Source organism: Bemisia tabaci, chromosome 10 (genome assembly GCF_918797505.1).
Source record: "Bemisia tabaci chromosome 10, PGI_BMITA_v3".
Lineage (NCBI taxonomy): Eukaryota > Metazoa > Arthropoda > Insecta > Hemiptera > Aleyrodidae > Bemisia > Bemisia tabaci.
In genome coordinates, this window is record NC_092802.1 from 8,237,962 (window position 1) to 8,258,162 (window position 20,201).

At 42.8% G+C, this 20,201-nt stretch overlaps 1 protein-coding gene across 1 annotated transcript; it reads right to left on the minus strand.

The window, feature by feature from the left end:
• Positions 1-554: 554 nt before the first annotated feature.
• On the minus strand, positions 555-5,765 carry LOC140225675 (uncharacterized). The gene has a single exon (XM_072305307.1). The coding sequence runs from the start codon at positions 5,763-5,765 to the stop codon at positions 555-557; it is 5,211 nt and encodes a 1,736-aa protein (XP_072161408.1).
• Between the last annotated feature and the right edge of the window lie 14,436 nt (positions 5,766-20,201).

The window sequence follows — 20,201 nt, forward strand, 5'->3', positions numbered from 1 at the left end:
GGCGACGAGCCGCAGGCGTTAACCTGGGCTGAGGGCGCCCGGCTGCTGCGGCAGGAGTAGGAGGGCGGTTGCAGGGCCGGCGAGACGACGACGCACTGGCTGCAGCAGGTGCAGGGAGTCTTCGTGGAAGGGGTGCAGGAGCTGGACGTCGCAGGAGCTGGATCGGACGTCCACGATTTGGGCCGAGCAAAGAGTTGGCCGGCCGAGGAATCCGGGAGGGGGGGTGCTGTGGAACAGGCCCAGGAACTGGCCGGCTTGACGGCGAGGCTTGACGACGGAAGACCCGCAACCTTCGGGCGACTGGCGAAGGATGAAGCTCTATGCCTGAGTCGCTATCGGAACTTAGCTCTATTGGATGGTCCATCTCGAAACGAAAGGCAAGGAACAACTGAAAGCGAGAAATGGAAAGTTGTAAAGGCGGAAGCGTAAAGCCGAAAGCAGAGTTATTTTTAGCAAAAATAAAAGGCAAAAGCAAAGAATTATTTAAGCATAAAATAAAAGTCAAGGGGTGTGTTTGATGCATGCTTTCGTGCTTTGAGATGAGAAAGAAATAACTATTCTTCCTCCGTGTCCTCAATAGGAAGGGGGAAAAGTTTGACGGCTGGTCGACGAAGTTCGGCCGTTTTGGTGCGCACCGTTGCGGCACGTACGTGACCGTCCTTTCCTGGATGCAGCTTTGTTATCCTGCCAAGGTGCCAACAAAGAGAATGGTAATTGGGATCGTCGATGATCACAAGGTCATTGACCTTCAAAGGAGGAGTGCCCTTGGTCCACTTCTTTCGAGGGCTGAGGGTGTGCAGATATTCGGTGTGCCATCTGCGCCAAATGTCTTGGGACATTGCTTGGACCCTGTGCCATCGCTTGAGCGGAGTGCGGGGACCTTCATGCTGAATCTCAGGGACAGCCCGTAGGGAGTCACCTATTAAAAAATGACCTGGGGTCAGGGGAAGGATCTCTGAAGGATCGGAAGAGATCGGAGTGAGGGGTCGCGAGTTGAGCATTGCCTCAACTTTGGTGACTAAGGTCCGAAATTCCTCTACAGTCAGGCTTTTGCCTTGCATGACTCGCACAAGGTGGTGCTTTGCAGCCTTGACCGCAGCTTCCCAGAGGCCTCCCATGTGAGGCGCATGTGCGGGGTTGAAGTGAAACCGCATGCCTTCTACCTCGCCCAGACCAGTGGGCTGAGGCTGAGTTTGCAAAGCTTCGTTTAGGGAGCGGACAGCTTGGCGCAGGTCAGTGTTAGCTTTGCGAAAGGCACCACCGCAATCAGAATAGAAGTCTGAGGGAATTCCTCGCCTCGAGGCAAATCGAGACAGAGCAGCGCAGAAGGTATCTGCTGATAGATCCTCGGTTACCTCAAGATGAACGGCCTTGGTGGCCATGCATATAAAGACGCAAAGATAGGCCTTAAGGGTTTTCGCATTCCTAAGCAGACTTGCACGGACATAGAAGGGGCCGGCAAAGTCGCAACCTGTGTGTAAAAAGGGCCTAGAAGGTTTTACACGAGGTTCGGGAAGTGAGGCCATCTTTGGTTCATTGTTGCGAGGGCGACAGCGAAAGCATGGTACGCATCTCCTGATTACGGAGCGGATGGCTACTCTCCCTTGCATGATCCAAAACCGTTGCGCTAGCAGGTTCTGGAGGAGCTGAGGACCGGCATGAAGATTCCTCAAGTGGCTACTCCGGATCAATGTTGATACGAGGCTATGGTTTTTAGGCAGAACCATGGGGTGTTTTTTACCGGTGTCGAGCTGGGAGTTGTCCAGACGACCTCCTACCCGAAGAAGCCCTCGAGCATCCAAAAAGGGACTAAGGTGACCAAGGTTCGGGGGGGCCTCATGTCCTTGTGAAATCTGCAGGATTTCTTTAGAGAATGCATCGGCTTGGATTTTCTTAATTATAAGGTATTCCGCGATTTCTCTCTCTTCGGGAGTGAGCGGTCCAGTGTGCCGATCTGTCTTTGGTTTACGGCAATTAGCTATGAAGCGATGAACATAAGCTAATGCGTTGGTTAAGCGGTTCCAGTCACTTATTCGTTCAAAAATCGTGAACTGTGGTGGAGGGTGACGGGAGAGTAGGCAGATCGCCGGAGACCGTGATTCAGGAATATCGGCGGTGGCGGGGGGTAGAGGTAGGCATCGCCAGCGCTCCGGATCGTCGGACAACCAATTTGGGCCCTTAAACCAGAGGTCATGAGATATGAGCTGGTGAGCGTAAATTCCGCGACTTAGACAGTCGGCGGGATTGTCTTTGGATTCGACGTGATGCCAATTGGCGTTGGGTACAGATTCTTGAATGAAGGCCACTCTGTTGGCGACAAAGGTCTTTAATCTGTACGAAGGGGTTTGTATCCAAGTTAGCGCCGTTGTGGAGTCAGTCCAGGCATGTAGGCTGCTAATTTGGTAATGAGGGCTGAGCTGAGACATCAAATGGTTCAGCAGGATGGCCATCAGGGCGTTGCCACAAAGTTCCAGGCGAGGTATGCTTATCTTTTTAAGAGGAGCCAGACGGGACTTAGCCATCAGAAGGTGTGTGGTGTGAGGAGGTTTATCAGAGCGCATATAGACTACCGTACCGTATCCTAGCTCTGAGGCATCTGCGAAGCCGTGGAGCTGGATGGGTTCATCAGGGTCGGTCATTACGCGTGGCAGTCGGATGGACTGTAAGGCAGGTAAGGTTTCCAGAAAGTGAGCCCATTTTTTCTGATGAGGCTCGGGCAATGGCGTGTCCCAGTCTAATTTGAGCAGCCATAGCTGTTGGAGGAAAACCTTTGCCCAAAAGACAGTGGGGCCTACCCATCCACAAGGGTCAAATAATGAGGCGATTATAGAAGAGACTCCACGCTTGGTGCAGGGTCGTACTATATTCTGCACTTTGAAGGTGAACACATCCTCTTTAGGAAGCCATTGTAACCCTAAGATCGAAAAAGCGTATTCTAAAAAATCGCTTAGACTTACAGGAGTTTCCAACTGCTCTGGGGGGATGCCTTCAAGCAGGGCTGGGTCGTTGCTGAACCATTTTGCCAAGGGGAAGTTCCCCTTTTTCAAGAGCTCAATGAGCTGTTGGCGCTTGGTTAAGGCCCTGGGGATATCTCGATCGCCGGAGGCAAGATCGTCTGCGTATGACTCTTCGAGAATGATGTTAGCCGCAAGCGGAAATTCGACGCGATGATCAAGGGCAAGTTGTATTAGAGTCCGAATGGCCAGAAAGGACGAGGGACCCACTCCGAAGGTGACAGTAGTCATCTGGTAAATTCGGAGCGGAGAGTTCTCATCCGGCCTCCAAAGTACGAGGTGGTAGCGCCGGTGGGTAGGATCCATACTAATTTGCAGATACATCTGTTTGATGTCGCAGGAGAACACTATTTTGTGGCGACGAAATTTGAGCAACAGGTCTCTAATGTGACTGATCAAAGAGGGACCATTATGCAAAATGTCGTTCAGGGACTTGCCACTTGTCGTTTTGGCACTGGCATCCATGACCACACGAAGCTTGTGGTTGTTGGACGTTTCCTTTATAACCCCGTGATGAGGTAAAAAATAGTGCGGACCGTGAGTGGCTTCCTTAGGGGCTGGGGCCATAAATCCTGAGTCCAAGTAGCCATTCATGTAGTCAACATAGCGCTTCTTGAACTCAGGTTGGGTGCGAAATCGCCTCTCAAGCGCGTAGAAGCGTCGTTCGGCTTGAGTGCGGGAGTCGCCGAGGGTTTCAGGAGGTGCCTTGAAGGGCAGGGACACCTGATAACGACCAGAGTCTAGCCTCTTTGTGGTCGCACGATAGTGGATTTCCGCAGGGTCATCGGGAGCCTGAATGGATTTGGAGGGCTTAATGTCCTCAAGCTCGTAAAATCGCTGGAAGTCAAAGAACTGATCAGAAGAGGGGGCAGACTCAAAGGGAGAAACATGCAGACATGCCAACATCGAAGTAATAGGTGGTTCCTGCGAGGGCGCTGAGCCCATTAGCACGCAGCCCAGGAGGGTTTGAAAGGCTGTAGGTAAGTCCGGACCTAAAGTGATCGGAGGACCTACTATCAATCGGGCAAAGAGGTCTACCCCAATGAGTATATCAATTGGAGAGCAAACGTCGAAAGTGGGATCAGCGAGATTCCACCCCAGAATTTTCTGCCTGATTTGACTTGAAATGGCGACCGAGGGAGTTGGGGCCGTTATGGAGTCAACCACAGTTACTGGGTGATCCTTAGCAAAAGTCTTATGGTTAATCGAGGAGAGAGTAACGTGAGCTTGGCCATGCGACTGAACAACAGAGCCCGAGACTCCACTTACATTGGAAGTAGGGACGAGTCTGAGACCCAATTTGGAAGCGCACTCTTTGGTGATGAGAGTGCCCATAGAAGCGCTGTCTAAGATCCCCCTGACGACTTGAGAGGACCTTCCGGCCTTGATGCGAAGCTGTACTGTCGCTAGTAGGACAGTGGAGCTCATAGTGCCAATTAGCGCGGGGGTAGGTTTAGGAGGGGTGGCGGTCATGCTTTTGACATTGTCAGCACTGGCGTGACCTGAAGGGTTCGCTTCCTCTGGGTGCAGCAACGAGTTGTGTTTTCGGCTGCCGCATCGGCTACAAGAGCCCGTAGAGGAGCAGTCAGCGATCTGATGAGGACCCAGGCACCCATAGCATCTGGACCCTTTGCTGACCGTGCGACGTTTTTCTTCTAAAGATTGATTGCGAAAAACATTGCAAGAGCCTAACCTATGGCTTTTGTGGCAGCAAGGACATTGGAGTGACCCAGTCGTGCCCTTTGACTCAGATTTTGAGGCGACTTGTTTTTTACCCTTAGGATTTTTCGAAGAGGTGCTAGAAGGGGTTGTCTCCGGACAGGTGATCAACGATTTTTGATCTTTTTTGGCCGTTGGACAGTCTTCAGCGCTTCTGCACTCCTTCTCCAAGAAAGCAAGAATTTCCTTCATCTTGGGAAAATTAGTTTCAGCGCCACGATAATCCTCAAGCCTTTGCCTGAAACGGGGCGAAAACCGGCGTACTACGAGAGCAGTGAGCAGCCCGTCGTAGTGTTCAGGAGGATGACCTAGTGCGCTTAAGGCCTGCGAATGTTCCCTAATTTTCGTGATGAAAGAGGAAATCTGGTCGAGCTGTTTCAGCTCAGGAAGGTCCAAGAAGCCATTATAATGAAAGAAGATATGGCGTCTCTCTGAATGGAACCTCTGGCAGAGTAGTTGCCAAGCTACGGTGTAATTCCCTTCTGTGATATCTAACCCAGTAATGAGAGCAAGGGCTTCGTCCTTCAAGCTACCGATTAGATATTGGAATTTTTCCACAGCTGTGAGTGCAGGATTAGAGTGGACCGAAACTTTAAACAGGTTGTACCACGTCCTCCAATTGCCAAGAGAGCCATCGAACTTAACGAGCTGAAGCTTAGGTAAGCGAAAGGGGGACGATCCTAACCCGGAGGAGTTGTTCAGCACACTAGTTTCATTGTTTCTAGTGGCAGCTAAAAACAACATTTGGGCTTCGTCAACTAAGCGATCAAATTCAGCTTGACACTCTGCTACCTCAATTTGTCTCTCTTCTGATAAATTGACATTCATCTCAATAGCGTGGTCTTGCAGCTCTTCGAATGTATCCTGCAATTTTGTGAGCTTATTGAACTTTAACCTCTGTGATTCGGCATTTTCAGCTGACAAGGATGATCTAAAACCATTGCGAATGCTACGTGCTCGATCAATTATCAGGGATCTCTTGGCTTTCAGAGAGACCGTGGGGTCAGGAGTGACAACTTGGTCTTCAGACATGTTTACCAAAGGACCGGTGTCTATCGTCTCTCAGAAAAACAGAAATATGAAAGTTTCAAAATTTAACTCGTATTTTTCTTGAGATCCGGCAACCGCGAGGGACCATAAATGAAGTGTGTAGGCACAAAAATACACGTCTCGTGGCGCATGCGCTAGATGGCTTGCGCCCGAAGGCGGTAAGAAACCCCGGAGAGATCGCTCTCTGGGCTTGCTCTGGCGAAACGACCTGAGCGCATGCAACAAAGGGAATCAAGATCCCGGAGAGAGGCTCTCTGGGGATAAAAGAAAGTAGTCCTGGAGAGGAACTCTCGAGGTGAAAGAGGATAATCCTGGAGAGGAACTCTCGAGGTGAAAGGGGACAATCCTGGAGAGGAACTCTCTAGGTGCAGAGGACAATCCTGGAGAGGAACTCTCTAGGTGCAGAGGAAAATCCTGGAGAGAAAACTCTCTAGGTAACTAGCTCAGGCAAAGCAACCCGAGCGATCACATTGAAGACTTACCAAAGTTCGGAGAAGTGAACAGTAGTAAAGCCGGTGAGCAAATGAGATGCTGACCCCAAGACAGGCTGGCTTTATATACCCGAGAATGGGAAGAAGACGTCACCGAAAGCCAATAAGAAGAGGAGAAAGTGATGTCAGTACTAACCTATGAGTGACTCCCACGGAGGATGCAGCTGGAATGATCACAGGAAAGTAGATGAAAACACTGTAGGTGACCGATTACGCGTGGTAAACAGCGCGTAATCAGGAGACCCGCGCGCAGCCGAGGAGCGCACAGTGCGGCACTCCGTGGACAAAAATCGAAAAAGTCATCAAAAATTTTTTTTTGAAAACGCACAATTTTTCTTGATATTCATGGTGAGGAACGTTTTTCTGACAAGGAATGATAGTTTATTTGTGATTTTCATTCGTAGATCACCATGGATAAGCGGGAAAAGTTGAAGGAAAAATCTCGGGAATGAACTTCCCCATTGAAAACATATGGGGAAAAGACAAAAAACTTAAAATGACTTTTCTCGAGAAATACTCAAAATACTCCTAGATGTTAACATTTTCTTATTCCTTATGTATCCTACTTTGATCGTGCCAAAGGGTTTTTCTATGTTGCTGCTAATATCTTTGTTATAAGAAGTTAAAGTTTGGGTATTTGACGTTGATTTTACATTGCTAACATAGGGCTGATTCGAGGTTGCCAACTTTAGATGGACTTTTCTCGAGAAATACGCAAAATACTCCTGGACGTTAACATTTTCTTATTCCTTAGGTATCATACTTTGACCGTGCCAAAGGATTTTTCTATGTTGCTGCTAATAATTTTTTTATAAGAACTTTAAATTTGAGTAATAAGTGCATGCGTGGATTTTACATGGGTAGCATAGGGCTTATTTGAGGTTGCCAACTTTAGATGGACTTTTCTCGAGAAATACGCAAAATACTCCTGGACGTTAACATTTTCTTATTCCTTAGGTATCATACTTTGACCGTGCCAAAGGATTTTCCTATGTTGCTGCTAATAATTTTTTTATAAGAACTTTAAATTTGAGTAATAAGTGCATACGTGGATTTTACATGGGTAGCATAGGGCTTATTCGAGGTTGCCAACTTCAAATGGACTTTTCTCGAGAAATACGCAAAATATCCTGAGATATTAGCATTTTCTTATTCCTTATATGTCCTAGAATGACTGTGCCAAAGGATTTTCCTATGTTGCTGCTACTTTCTTTGTTATTTGAAGTTAAGTGTTATGTTTTCAACCTAAAATGCATCAATTTTTGAAGGCGGCAACATAGTATGGGTTTTCTCATGCGGGAATTCCCAAATCCCACTGGACAGCGTTCATGGTAAACAAAACAAAACATATCCTGTGTTTTGTTCGTCTCGCTTATCAATAGATACAATCGTATTTAGCCAATTTAGCTCAAATCATGTGCATGTGCCGAAGTAAATTCGCTCAGATTTAGCGAGAAAATTGTGATCCATTTCGTTCAGTTAACCGGAAGTGAAACATAGAATAGCTAGCTCTAGAAATGTGTGTCTTGGGTGCAAATAAGTACTTGGAGATTCGTGGATTTCGTTGTTCATTCTTAACCATGGTAACAAATATTTACACCTTCTTATTCAAATGTATAAAGTTTCCAGACAAAGTGCGGATTTCTACCTTTACCCGGCAGAATGTATGATTTTCAATGTTCTCACTCTCAGTGAATTGAATGACCTGATATCTCAGGCCCCAAACGTTTTCCTCCCATAATTGAATGAAGTAAGGTTTCTCTATTGTTCAGGTAAAGTCTGCCTTTACAATTTACCTCCTTTCAGCAAGTGGAATTTCTTGATTAGTGAGTATTGACTGTTACGCTGAGGTCAGATAGTGCGGAACGTTAACAGTATAACCTCTAATTCTCATGAAAGCAAGATCCATTGCTCAATTCAATAGTAGCTGTAAAATTATTTAAACAAATGGCATGATCACATATTGTGCTTCAGCTTTGTTTAAAAATTTAGCAGTGATAATTCATCTATACCTACTTATCGTCACATTGAATACTGTGCGCGTTAATCAAGTCATGTTCGGTGCTTACCATCCTATACAGTTCTTAATCGTTCCTTAGTTTTTGAATCTCATAAAAGGCTGTGCTCCTGCTCGTTTTCAATCATTATGAGAATGAGTGAAATACTCCTGAATGTGGTGTGTGACTAAATACTTACTCTTGAGTATTTTTCCTTCTGGTTTGTCCTCAGGACACTTGCGTGGTGAGTTTCATTTTCTTTCTACTCAATAGAAAATTTATTTCCTCCTTTATATTTGAGCAAATCAGGGCCTGCATTTTGTTTCATTCAGGACCCTTAATTAGGAAGTTAGGTGTTTTAGTTTCCAATTTCTGCATTCTTAAAATTACCATTATTTCCTGCATATTCGTATCATGATGCCAACCGTTATCAGTCTAGTCACGAATATATTCTCCTTGATGATTTGAGAGGGATTCTGTCATAATATGTCATGCCAAGATTTGACCCGTATTAAGTTAAAACTCATTTGCGCTGCAGCACCAATCCTATGATGTCATAATTTCTCATGTAGAATCAGCATTGCCCAAAGCGCAGAATGCTTAAGCGCATACGCAGAGGTTAAGAAAGTGCCTCCACGATGCTACATCACTAATTAATGGATTTAATTACCTACTCCTGCCGCTGACTATACTTTGGCGTCAAATTAAGGGAAATATATTTCAGGCTGTTATTTCAGGCTGCATTCATTTGGCCAAAAACAACCGTTTTGGGAGATGGCATGTGTGCAGGTCACTTGGTTTGCAGTGTTCTTCATACAAGTCAGTGATGATTAGTGTGCTTTTGATTCATTTTAATGAATCATGCAGGTATGTGTATTTAGAAATCTGTAGAGGAACCAACTGTGACTTTGCTCATTCTATGATAAAGATCAAGATGGTATCTTTGGGGCATGGAATTATTATCCCTACAAAAATACAAAATAAATATTTAGTTATTTTTCACCCAACTTCAGTTTTCCTCATGAAGAATGAACAAATTGAAATCTTGTGGCTCATAATACTTACCTTATCCGTTTTATTCCAATTTTTCGTCACTTAATGAGGAGATTTTTTTTTTTTTTTTTTTTTTTTTTACTACCATACTGCTTTTAAAGCCATAACTTAAGTCCCAGAGAATTTTAGGTTGTAGAATTGGATTCCACGGGAAAAATTACATGGGAATTGACACCTCAAAGACCTGCATCCGTACAATTCAAATTTTGCATTATTGAGAGGATCATTTTGAGGTTTTTTGGCATCCATCTTGTATTTGAAGCCAAAATTTCAGTCCTAGAGAATTTTAGTTCGCAGAATTGGGTTCTATGGGAGAAATTACATACGAATTGATACCTGAAGGACCTGCATCCGTAGAATTCAAATTTTGCATTATTAAGAGGATCACTTTTAGCTTAGGTACTTGGCAGCCATCTTACTTTGGAGCCAAAATTTCAGTGTTAGAGAATTTTTGGCTTCAGAATCAGATTTTACGGGAGAATTTACAAAAGAATTAATACCTAAAAGACCTACATCCGAACAATTCAAAATTTGTATTATTGAGAGGATTATTTTGAGGTTTTTTGGCAGCCATCTTGTTTTTGAAGCCAAAATTTCAGTTCTAGGAAATTTTAGGTTGTAGAATTGGATTCTACGGGAAAAATTACATAGGAATTGACACCTCAAAGACCTGCATCCGTACAATTCAAATTTTGCATTATTGAGAGGATAATTTTGAGGGTTTTTCGGCAGCCATCTTGTTTTTGAGGCCAAAATTCCAATCATAGAGAATTTTTGGCTTCAGAATCGGATTCTACGGCAAAAATTACTTCAGAATCAGCATTTTCTTGGGCCAATAATCCTTTTTTCATCGTTGTAACGATTTTTGTCCACATCGTCCATAAGCATGCCGCACTGTGGAGCGGGGCGGCGGGGACGGGTCAGATCCGCGGCGAGGCTGGCCGGTCAAAGAGCGATAGGACCACGACACCCAGCCGCACGCTGCCAAGCTGCGCGTCGGTGGGAACAAGCGGCAATTTGAGAGGCCTGATAACTGCGAACTCCGAATGGAGCTTTTTTTTGTTTCGTTCTAGTCGATGACAGGGTCGTTAATTCTTTATTCCCCTAGTTTTGCAATTATTCGGCTTTTGCATCCCTCCTTTTGTGCATCTAAATAAAACGTAAAGATAATAAAATCAGAAATCATGTATCAAGCTATGAATATGATTGTTAGTGTGGGAAGGGGGGGGGGGGTGATTTCACTTGGGAAAACTGGAACTATCAAGTTTCGTGACGGGTTTTCGAAAAAAGAGCTGACTAGAGGTTTTGTTCGTGAATTTTTCACATTTGTGCGTTTTTGCCAGTAGGAGAAATTGGCGATTTTTGCGGCAATTCCTTTTCTGGAAAAGTTTATCATTAAAATTCCATCCACCTTTTTGACTGAATATTTTTAATTTCCGACTCGGGAACTCTAGAGGCGGACTTCGCAAAAAATCGCTGCCAAAATAGCCGTTTAGATCGTTTGGCGCCAAAAAACCATTTTATTATTGGTGCGTAGAGGCCTTGAATTTTTTTTGTGATAACTGGGTATCATACGAACATTTTAAGGGCAAAAAGGGGTATGTTTTTTCATGTTTTTTTTTAAACTGCTAACATCTGAGAAATGGATAGTTTAAAACTTTTTACGAATTATTTTAGACGTCCAAAAATGGTCCGATGAATTTGATTTTTTTTTTTAGGATTCACGGAAAAAATAGGTTGCTGATTTAACAATTAAATTGTTTAAAAATATGCCCGACATGTTTCAAATGTACATTTTACAAACGTAGAAAGCTAATTTAACCACGGGGATGGTTAAATTAGCTTTTTTATCGCAAAACCTACATTGAAACATGCCAGACACTTTTTTCAACCACAAAATTTTTGAATCAGCAATTTCATTTTTTCCCGTGTTGGCCTCTGCCCGAACTCAGTCTTAGAAACTTGGTTCCTTTCTGTTAAACTAGATCCAATTATATAATAACGATTATTTCCACCTCGCCACTAAAAACTTAATTTTTCCAAAACTCATATTTCGTCCACGTTACCCTCCGGTCGTACGGCAGGCGCCCCACTTGCCGCACTGAAAAAAAATTCTCGGCGTTTTTACCAAGGTCCGTTGGTGCCTATACCATCTCACTTTTTTTTACCAATTATTGGTAATTTTACCAAGACAGACTGGTAGGCTTACCTAAAAACCAGTATTTTTACTGTTTTTTTCAGAGAATACCCCTTTTATTGGTAAGCACTTCCCGGCAACTTTGCCATTTTATCTCGGTAATTCTACCGCAGTCGATAAAAAATATCGGCGTTTATACCAAGGTCCAGTAAAATTACCGAGAGAGTTCAATAATTTCACCGAGATTTCCCGGTAAAATTACCAATTCCATACATGGTAATTTTACCGAGAAAAAACCGAGATCAAATAGAACCCTGAATTCTTGGTAATTTCACCCTTTTCTTAGTAAATACACCGAGATTTTCCTTTCAGTGCCAGGGCGAGCCACCCCCGAAAAGCGGTAGCGCGGGATGATTGGATATTTCCGTCGCGGAACTGTTTTTATTTTCCCCGGCGCGCCGAGCATTTTTCATCCAGATGACGTCACGTTTTCGATTCCGACGTCTCTCCTCTCGACCCGATTTTTTCCCGTCCTTCTTATCCCTGCCTTTTGTCTTAACCCCCCCCCCCCTCGCCGCCCATCGCGCCGCGCGGCCCTTTAAGACGCTCCTCCAATGCAAACATTCCCCGTCCTTTTATTTTATACCCCGCGCAGATAAATAGCACCTAAATCATTTTAACTCTCTTTCGCCTAACAGCCGGAAGATTCCTCCGAGCTGAGCGGTTTTATGACGCCGGATGAGGATATAACGCCGCTCCTCTGACGTAAGCGCGTATCTCCAGTTCCGTATGAGCCCTGGAAAGTATAGCGATATACGAAGCGCACGGCTCTAATGGAAGTTGAGATGTGCCCTTACGTCAGAGCAGCGTACCTAGGGTTTTCTGGAGCCTTTGAGTTAATACCGGTAGGCGTTCGGGTTATACGAGAGAAAGAGAATGGAACAGAGTTGAATGGAAAAGAGTTTCCGTGTAAACTGCTCTAGTTTCATCGTGTGTTGCTCTGTGCGTAGCTTTGTAGCGCGATGCGACGGGCTGGTGAAAGGTGGGAACACTCAACGCACTCTCGATTTGTGACGTTGAAGATGTTTTCGTAGCACTTTATTAAATTAAAGGAAAAATGGTGAGAGTAATCCCTTGGAATTTTATAATATGTTCCGCAACTTTGCAAATTCACCACGTCTAAAACTGGTAACTGACACATCTTTAATCAGGATTTGCGTGTAAGATGGTTACCGATGCGTTGACCATCTTTTCGCCTTTAAATAGCCGGCCATGCACAATCACCACCATGGTGCACCAATGCTACCATGATGCACCATGAGACTCAGCTAAAAAAATGTAATAAAATTGTAACAGAAACAATCGAGCTAAACAAATCAAAGATGCGTAAAATCCACTCCTCAGCGCTTAGTTTTTATGATTCATGTCACAGATGACCTACCACCAAAAACTGACCTTTCTTCAATTAGGATTTGCGTGTTAGATGATTACCTGTGCGATGTCCATTATTTCGCCTTCAATTAGATAGATATGCACAACCACCACTGTGATAGATATGCACGAATAGTGGTATCAGTATGTGTCATTTAAATTGCAGTAGTCTGTTGAAGGCACTGTATTAACTGGCTTCCTTGCTCACCTCTGGTGATGGAAAGCACGCATGTTGAAGCATTTTAAAACTGTCCCATGTCAGAAACATTTTTTTGTTTGTAAGCAAATGATTTTAAACGATTTTTTATTTTAAAATTTATAAATAATTTAGATTTGGTCGTTGCGTTGATAAAGATCATGTTGTTTCCTCACGATTTGCGGGCGGAAGCGTCAGTCATAATGAATATTGTGTAGCATCCTAGTGCGCAAGGGAACGACTCCTCCCACGTATTGTTCACTTGTGCCTTAGTATAGTTTTTGAAGTGGGGAGCTTACAAAATTGCACATTTTTTAGGCCTTGTCCCCGCGGAACGTTTTCATGGGATTTTTCACAAGTTCGAATCGCAGGAATGAAACTTGTGGGCTTTTTCCCCAGTTATGGGCTCCAAAGGCGGGGGCACTCGCGCTCCTACGACAGGTTTGCGCGGGAAGATAAATGAGCAAAAAACCGAGTATTTGACCGGGATTGACATAATAATCAAACACGATAAACAAGTAGACAAATAACTTTAACTAAACAAACATGAACAATTGAGTAAGCAACCAAATATCGCACAATTCGCTTCCTGTCTCGGTTGGTCTAAGGGGTACAAGGTACTCGGACCGTATTTAGTAGAAAGGAACCAAGCTACATTAGCTATCGCCAAAATTAACTGTGCAATGGACCACTAGACAAGGTACGAATTTCAGCATTCTGATACATGTTTCTTCACCAAAATTTCACATAAAACACGATGCGCACAACGAAAATTACCGAAATCAACTCCTTAATATTTAATGATTCTTGATGAGTGAATTCAAACCACCCAATTTTTGCACCAAAATTCGCACGCACAACCGTTTTTATGTGAAAAATTTAATCGCCCAATTGAATTTGGCAGTAGCTGATGTGGCTGTGTTTCTTTCTACTTAGCGCGGTCCACTTGGTACCGGGAAAAGTATCGCTTAACTCAATATTTTTCCCGACTCCGTAAGCGGAATTTTTCTCTGGGACAAATCCCGAAAAACGGCCCGCGGAGAGAAGGCCTTACGGAGAGCGAGAAGTCAGAGGCGTATTTGAGACTTTCAGGATGCGCTTATCGTGATTTTTGAGCCACTTTCTAAATGAAAGAACTCTTCTCTCTGCCGTAGCTGAAGATTGCACCAGGCCCATTCATTCTGTCCACCGCCTTTGAATTTAATTTCTCGGCCGAAAAGGAAGGGCGGCTGGCGCGGGAATCACGACTTCGTCACTGACATGAGCCTCGGCGCACACTGGACTGAGTAAGTAGGAGAAATCGGACAAAATCTGGAAATTTTGAACGCTTATATTTTCGAAAACATCAAACAAAAAAGTCCAAGAGTTTTTTTTTTTTTTTGGGGGGGGGGGGGTTGTGGTATTTACTTTCTGAAACACCTCTTAGAATGTACCAGTGGCGTGGCGTGCTTTTCGATCCATCGACATTTCCTCATTTGAAGCTGTGGGAAATAATCGACTATTAAGGTGTTAGCTGCGAACACCCTGTTTATCGATACTTTTCCATAGGTTTAAATGGCAGATCAATCGATATATCGCAAAGCATGCCACGCCACTGGAATGGACCATTAGGCAACGTACGAAGTTGGGCATTCTGATACATGTTTCTTATCCAAAATTACTGAAATTGACTCGTAACCAAGATTTTTGATGTATTTTGCCGCGTGAATTCAAACCTCCCGCTCATAAAAACACAATGGCCTACGTGAGTCAAACCGCACACTAAACGTTACTGTGGCAGTCTCTGCGATACAACAAATATGGCAATCTCAATCTTGACGCTTTGGCTCAGCTATAGCAAATTGTTTACATTCTGAACAATAAAGAGTGAGAAAGAAACAATGCTCACTTGAGAACCTTGCCAAAGCCGTTGTAGGGTGCAATTTGACACACGTAGAGTATTGCGTTTCTTGTGTCCAGGCACTTCAAATTTCCCGTAACGAATGTTAAATCAAAACCTTCATATTTGAAAAAGGATTCGATTTCCATAATTTTCGATGCAAGAGGTGTGTTCTACGTGAAATTCTGGTTAGGGAACATTCATTAGAATGCTTAAGTTCGTAACTTGTCTATTGGTACATTGAATTTGTGAGAAAATTAACATCGAACTCTGAAATTTTAGCCATAAATTTGGTGCTAAGTCATTTTTCCTAATTTTTCCCCTTACATCAGGTTTTCCTAATAATCTTTTCCTACTCGTGCTTTAATAGAACAGTCTCATATTGGTATCGTTTACAAGTAATAATAGAAGAATAAATAGTAGCCTTGATACCTTGTTATACATCCTTTATTTTACACATCTAAAAATTCCTCGGCTACTCATAAGAGCGCGATACTGTGTAATTAGCTAATTTTTTTCAAATCCGATTTTGTCCAAGCCGCCACCTCTATCACGGCTCTCGTTACGTAAATTCATTGCTGTTGTTAAATATGGTTAAAAATTGTGGAATTTTCCAAATTTTATATTTCTTTGTGTTACCTATATATCTAAAATGTGTTAAAGATGTTATCTGTGTTATGTGCCTGATGATGAACCTTTGTATATTAATATATATTATTACTCGCACCGTAAAATAAAGGATGTATAACAAGGTATCAAGGCTACTATTTATTCCTGTATCATTACTCGTGTTTTGTTCCACTACAATAAGTTCTACGAGCGAGATATCCCACTGGCTTTTTTCGTATGGATGTTGGTCCCAATAATGATTCAAACGTAAACATGAGTAGAGCAGAGGGAACTGTTTCAGATAGTGTAAAGGTCTGAACACACGATCAAATTCCGAACCAATTCCGATCAAAGTAGACCGGTTGATGATTGATGGTCACAATTCACACTGAAATAAAATTCTCAGCGTTTTTACCAAGGTCCGTTGGTACCTTTACCATCTCACTTTTTTTTACCAATGATTGGTAATTTTACCAAGACAGACTGGTAAGCTCACCTAAAAACCGATATTTTTACTGTTTTTCTCAGGTAAGAATACCTCTTCTATTGTTAATCAATTCCCGGTAACTTTGCCATTTCATCTCAGTAATTCTACCATAGTCGATAAAAAATATTGGCGTTTTTACCGGAGTCCAGTAAAATTACCGAGGAAGTCAATAATTTTACCGAGATTTCTCGGTAAAATTAGCAATTCCATAGAGGGTAATTTTACCAAGAAAAAACTGGGATCAAATAGAACCCTGAATTCTTGGTAATTTTACCCTTTTCTTAGTAAATACGCCGAGATTTTTTTTCCAGTGGGAATCCCTCACACATGCAACATCTCCATTGGTTCGGGAATTCAATCGTGTATCGAGGCCTTAAAATTTGTGGAACCTCCTCTATTAGCTCGTCCCACCGTGCGGCGAGGGCATGGCGGCGGTGAATAATTTGGCAGGAGGTGCGGTTTCCGCGGAGTCGGTCCTGGGCTCATCAATTCGTTAACGATTCATTGTGGAGCCGATGATTGCCGACTGCCACTCCCGAGTCAATGTTTGAGCAGCCCAAGTGCATTCCCACGCTACGGCCCGTTGCCATTTCGCGGTTGCATGCTCGCCGACGCAGCGGTGGCGGAGGCTCATCAAATTTGGATGTCATCACTCGATATGGAACGAACGGGACCCATAAGTCAATAGACATAGGTTGTGATCATAGATGAATCAGCCGAGCTGACGTCATGTCTCCGCATGACGTGCACCGACAAAAGAAAGGATGCTTGTTTAAGAGCATACAGAGGACAGCACTTACGGCTGTCTTTGTAATGGAGAATTTGCAGGTGCCTTAAATTTTGTGAATTTCACCTTTAAAATGATACTGCTAGGAAAAATGAGTGCGAGGATATCCTTAGTTTCGAAATTGAACAATTACTGGAGAAAATAGGACAAAATACCCGAATTTGCCGAAACACATGTGTTTGAATGGAAAATGCCGCCAGATGACGTCATAAGGCGGCACATTTTGTCACTTTTAAATTCATTTTTCTCCAATTCCCCATGTCAGAAAAAAATTATGAAAAATACTGCGAACTCAGCTCATTAGGCACTCTCAGATGAAGCAAGAAAATTTGTGTGTGCAAATTCTCCATTCGTCTAAAATCTTTTAGATGAAATCACAGAAATAGCTAAAACAGCAAAATTCATCTCAATTGTATCAAAACGAGACGTATGAGAAAGCCGCAAGTGCGCAAAAAATGACTTAGTTTCAGGCAAAACAGCCGTAATGCACATTATTCCTTTTAGAGAGCCAATGAAAACAGAGCTTTTAGGTAAAGTGCCGCCTCGTCTGCCAATTTCTATTCTGAAAACGTGTTTTTGCGTATCTGAAACGCAACAACGAAAGCATATAGAAGGTAGCAAACAATGCGGCTGTCTTGCCTAACAATATCCCATAACATAAAAATGAAAAAGACCCCATTTTTATGCAGTTGAAATTGAATCGGCGGATTTTTAATCATCCAAACGATTTCCAGGAGTCTTTCGCATGATTAGTGGCAATTTGACAAAGAACAGAGGCTTCTCCCGATAAAATTTTCCGGTCCGACGCTAGTGAGTCTTTTTTCTCTAAACTTCATTTTTGCGCGGATGGTTTATGTTGAAAAGTTTTTCGAGAATCTCCCATGGAAAAACCATAAATATAACTCTCTTTAGGTAACAATATAAATTAAATAACTATAGTGTTTTTCAACGTGTGTTATGCGGTTGTTTTCAATTGGCCTTCAGCTGCGTTCGCAGCAATTGTTGTTACGAATATGTTGTGCGTGCTGATTTTCGCTCATGACATACTTGACCCTTTGAAGGGGCTTTATTTGTGAAAGCAATTCGCCTTCAGCTGCGTCTGTTGCAATTGTTTATACGAATATGTTGAGCGTGCTGATTTTCGCTCTCTACATACCCCACTCTCTGAAGGCGTTTTATGTGCTCAAGCAGCGCAATCTGTCGGATAACGAACGCAGTAGGGATTAAGCGATTCATTCAATCTCACTTCCGTTGTTCTCCAACAGGGTTCTCTACTTTCGCACATAAAACGCCTACAGAGTCGAGTATGTAATCAGCTGAAATCAGCACGCGTAACATATTCATAAGAACAATCACAAATTCAAAACAACAATCATAAAAACAATTCATGAGAACAACAAGAAATTTGTAAGAACGCGTAACATATTCATAAGACCATTCTGAAGGCCAATTGAAAACAACCGCATAATACACGTTGAAAAACACTATAGTTCTGTAATTAATATTTGTTACCTAGAGAGAGTTATATTTTATGGTTTTCCATGGGAGATTCTCGAAAAACTTTTCAACATAAACCATCTGTCTGAGCTGAATACTCCTTTCCACAGAGCTATATACTGATGCTCATTACACTGGAAAAAAAGCACATTGGATCTAGAGTCCAGACTCTTGAAAACATCGACAAGAAAAAGGACTCTTGATTCAATCAGATTTGAGCTTAAATCAAAAGGAAATCCGCTCAAATTAAGAGGCTTGGTTCTTGATTTAAGCTTAAATCTGATTGAATCAAGAGTATTTTTTCTCGTCGATGTTTTTAAGAGTCTGCGGACTCTAGATCCGATGTGTTTTTTTTTTCCAGTGTAGAGCTTACCATTGTTTACTATAATTGAAATTTTTGAATTTTTTGTCCTTGTTCTCCCCGCCAAATAGTTAGCTCTATTTTACGTGCTTGTTCAATGCATAGACAAATCACCCGAGTCACGCTTTATACAAATGCACTTCTCCGTGATGCACAGTTCTCGTAAGAGACGAACGGAACACTCCACGTCCCGTCTTGCCCGAGTATGTTACGCCCCAAACACTCACGCTATGCTGACAGTCGTGCGATGAAAAATGCAAATAGAAGTTGACTCGGGGTCTGATTACACATCCCTCCGAAGGCACGCGAACTTGGTCGGAACTCGTGGATGTTACGAATATTGCCCCACGTCATCGTTGAAGGAGCTTGCGGTTCGGAACTGTTGGTGTCGAAGTGTCAAAGAAGTGGATCCACACCGGATTTAAACAGGAATCGAGGTATTGAACACATGGACTTCGAGACAAAGTACAAAGTTCACTGGGGGAAAAAAACACATTGGATCTAGAGTCCAGACTCTTAAAAACATTGATAAGAAAAAATACTCTTGATTCAATTGGATTTTTGTTTAAATCAAGAACCAAGCCTCTTAATTCGAGCGGATTTCCTTTTGATTCAAGCAAAACTCTGATTGAATCAAGAGTATTTTTCCTTTTCAATGTTTTCAAGAGTCTGGACTCCAGATCCAATGTGTTTTTTTTCTAGAGTTCGGCATTCTGATATATGTTTCTTAACCAAACTTTCACGTAGAAAACGATTTACTCAACGAATATTACTGAAATAAACTCCTAATCGAGAGATTTAGTGTTTCTTCACGCGTGAATTTAAACCTCCCGCTCATGAAAACTTAATTGTCCACGTGAATCAAATCGCACACCGAACGACACCGCCGCAGTCTCTGCGATAGTGAAATATGGAAACCTCAATCTTGACGCTTTGGCTCAGCTATGGCAAATTGTTTACACTGTGAACGATAAAGGTCGGGAAAGGAACAGTGCTCGATTGAGAAGCCTGCCGAAACCGTTGTAGTGCGTGATTTGACTCACGTAGAGTATTGTGTTTCTTGTGCTCGGGAAATTCAAATCTCCTGTAAAAAATGTAAAATTAAAACGTTAAAAACCTCTCAGGAGTTGATTTCAGTAATGTTTGATGCAAGAATCGTGTTGTACATAGAATCATGCACTGGAAAAAAAACACATTGGATCTAGAGTCCAGACTCTTAAAAACATCGACAAGAAAAAGTACTCTTGATTCAATCAGAATCTAGCTTAAATCAAGAACCAAGCCTCTTAATTTAAGCGGATTTCGTTTTGATTCAAGCAAAAATCCGATTGAATCAAGAGTATTTTTTCCTGTCAATGTTTTCTAGAGTCTAGACTCTAGGTCCAATTTGTTTTTTTTTTCCAGTGTGGTTAAAAAACATGTATCAAAATGCTTAAATTCGTATCATGTCTAATGGTCCATTTGGTTGAAAAATGAAAGATGCGCTGCCAGGT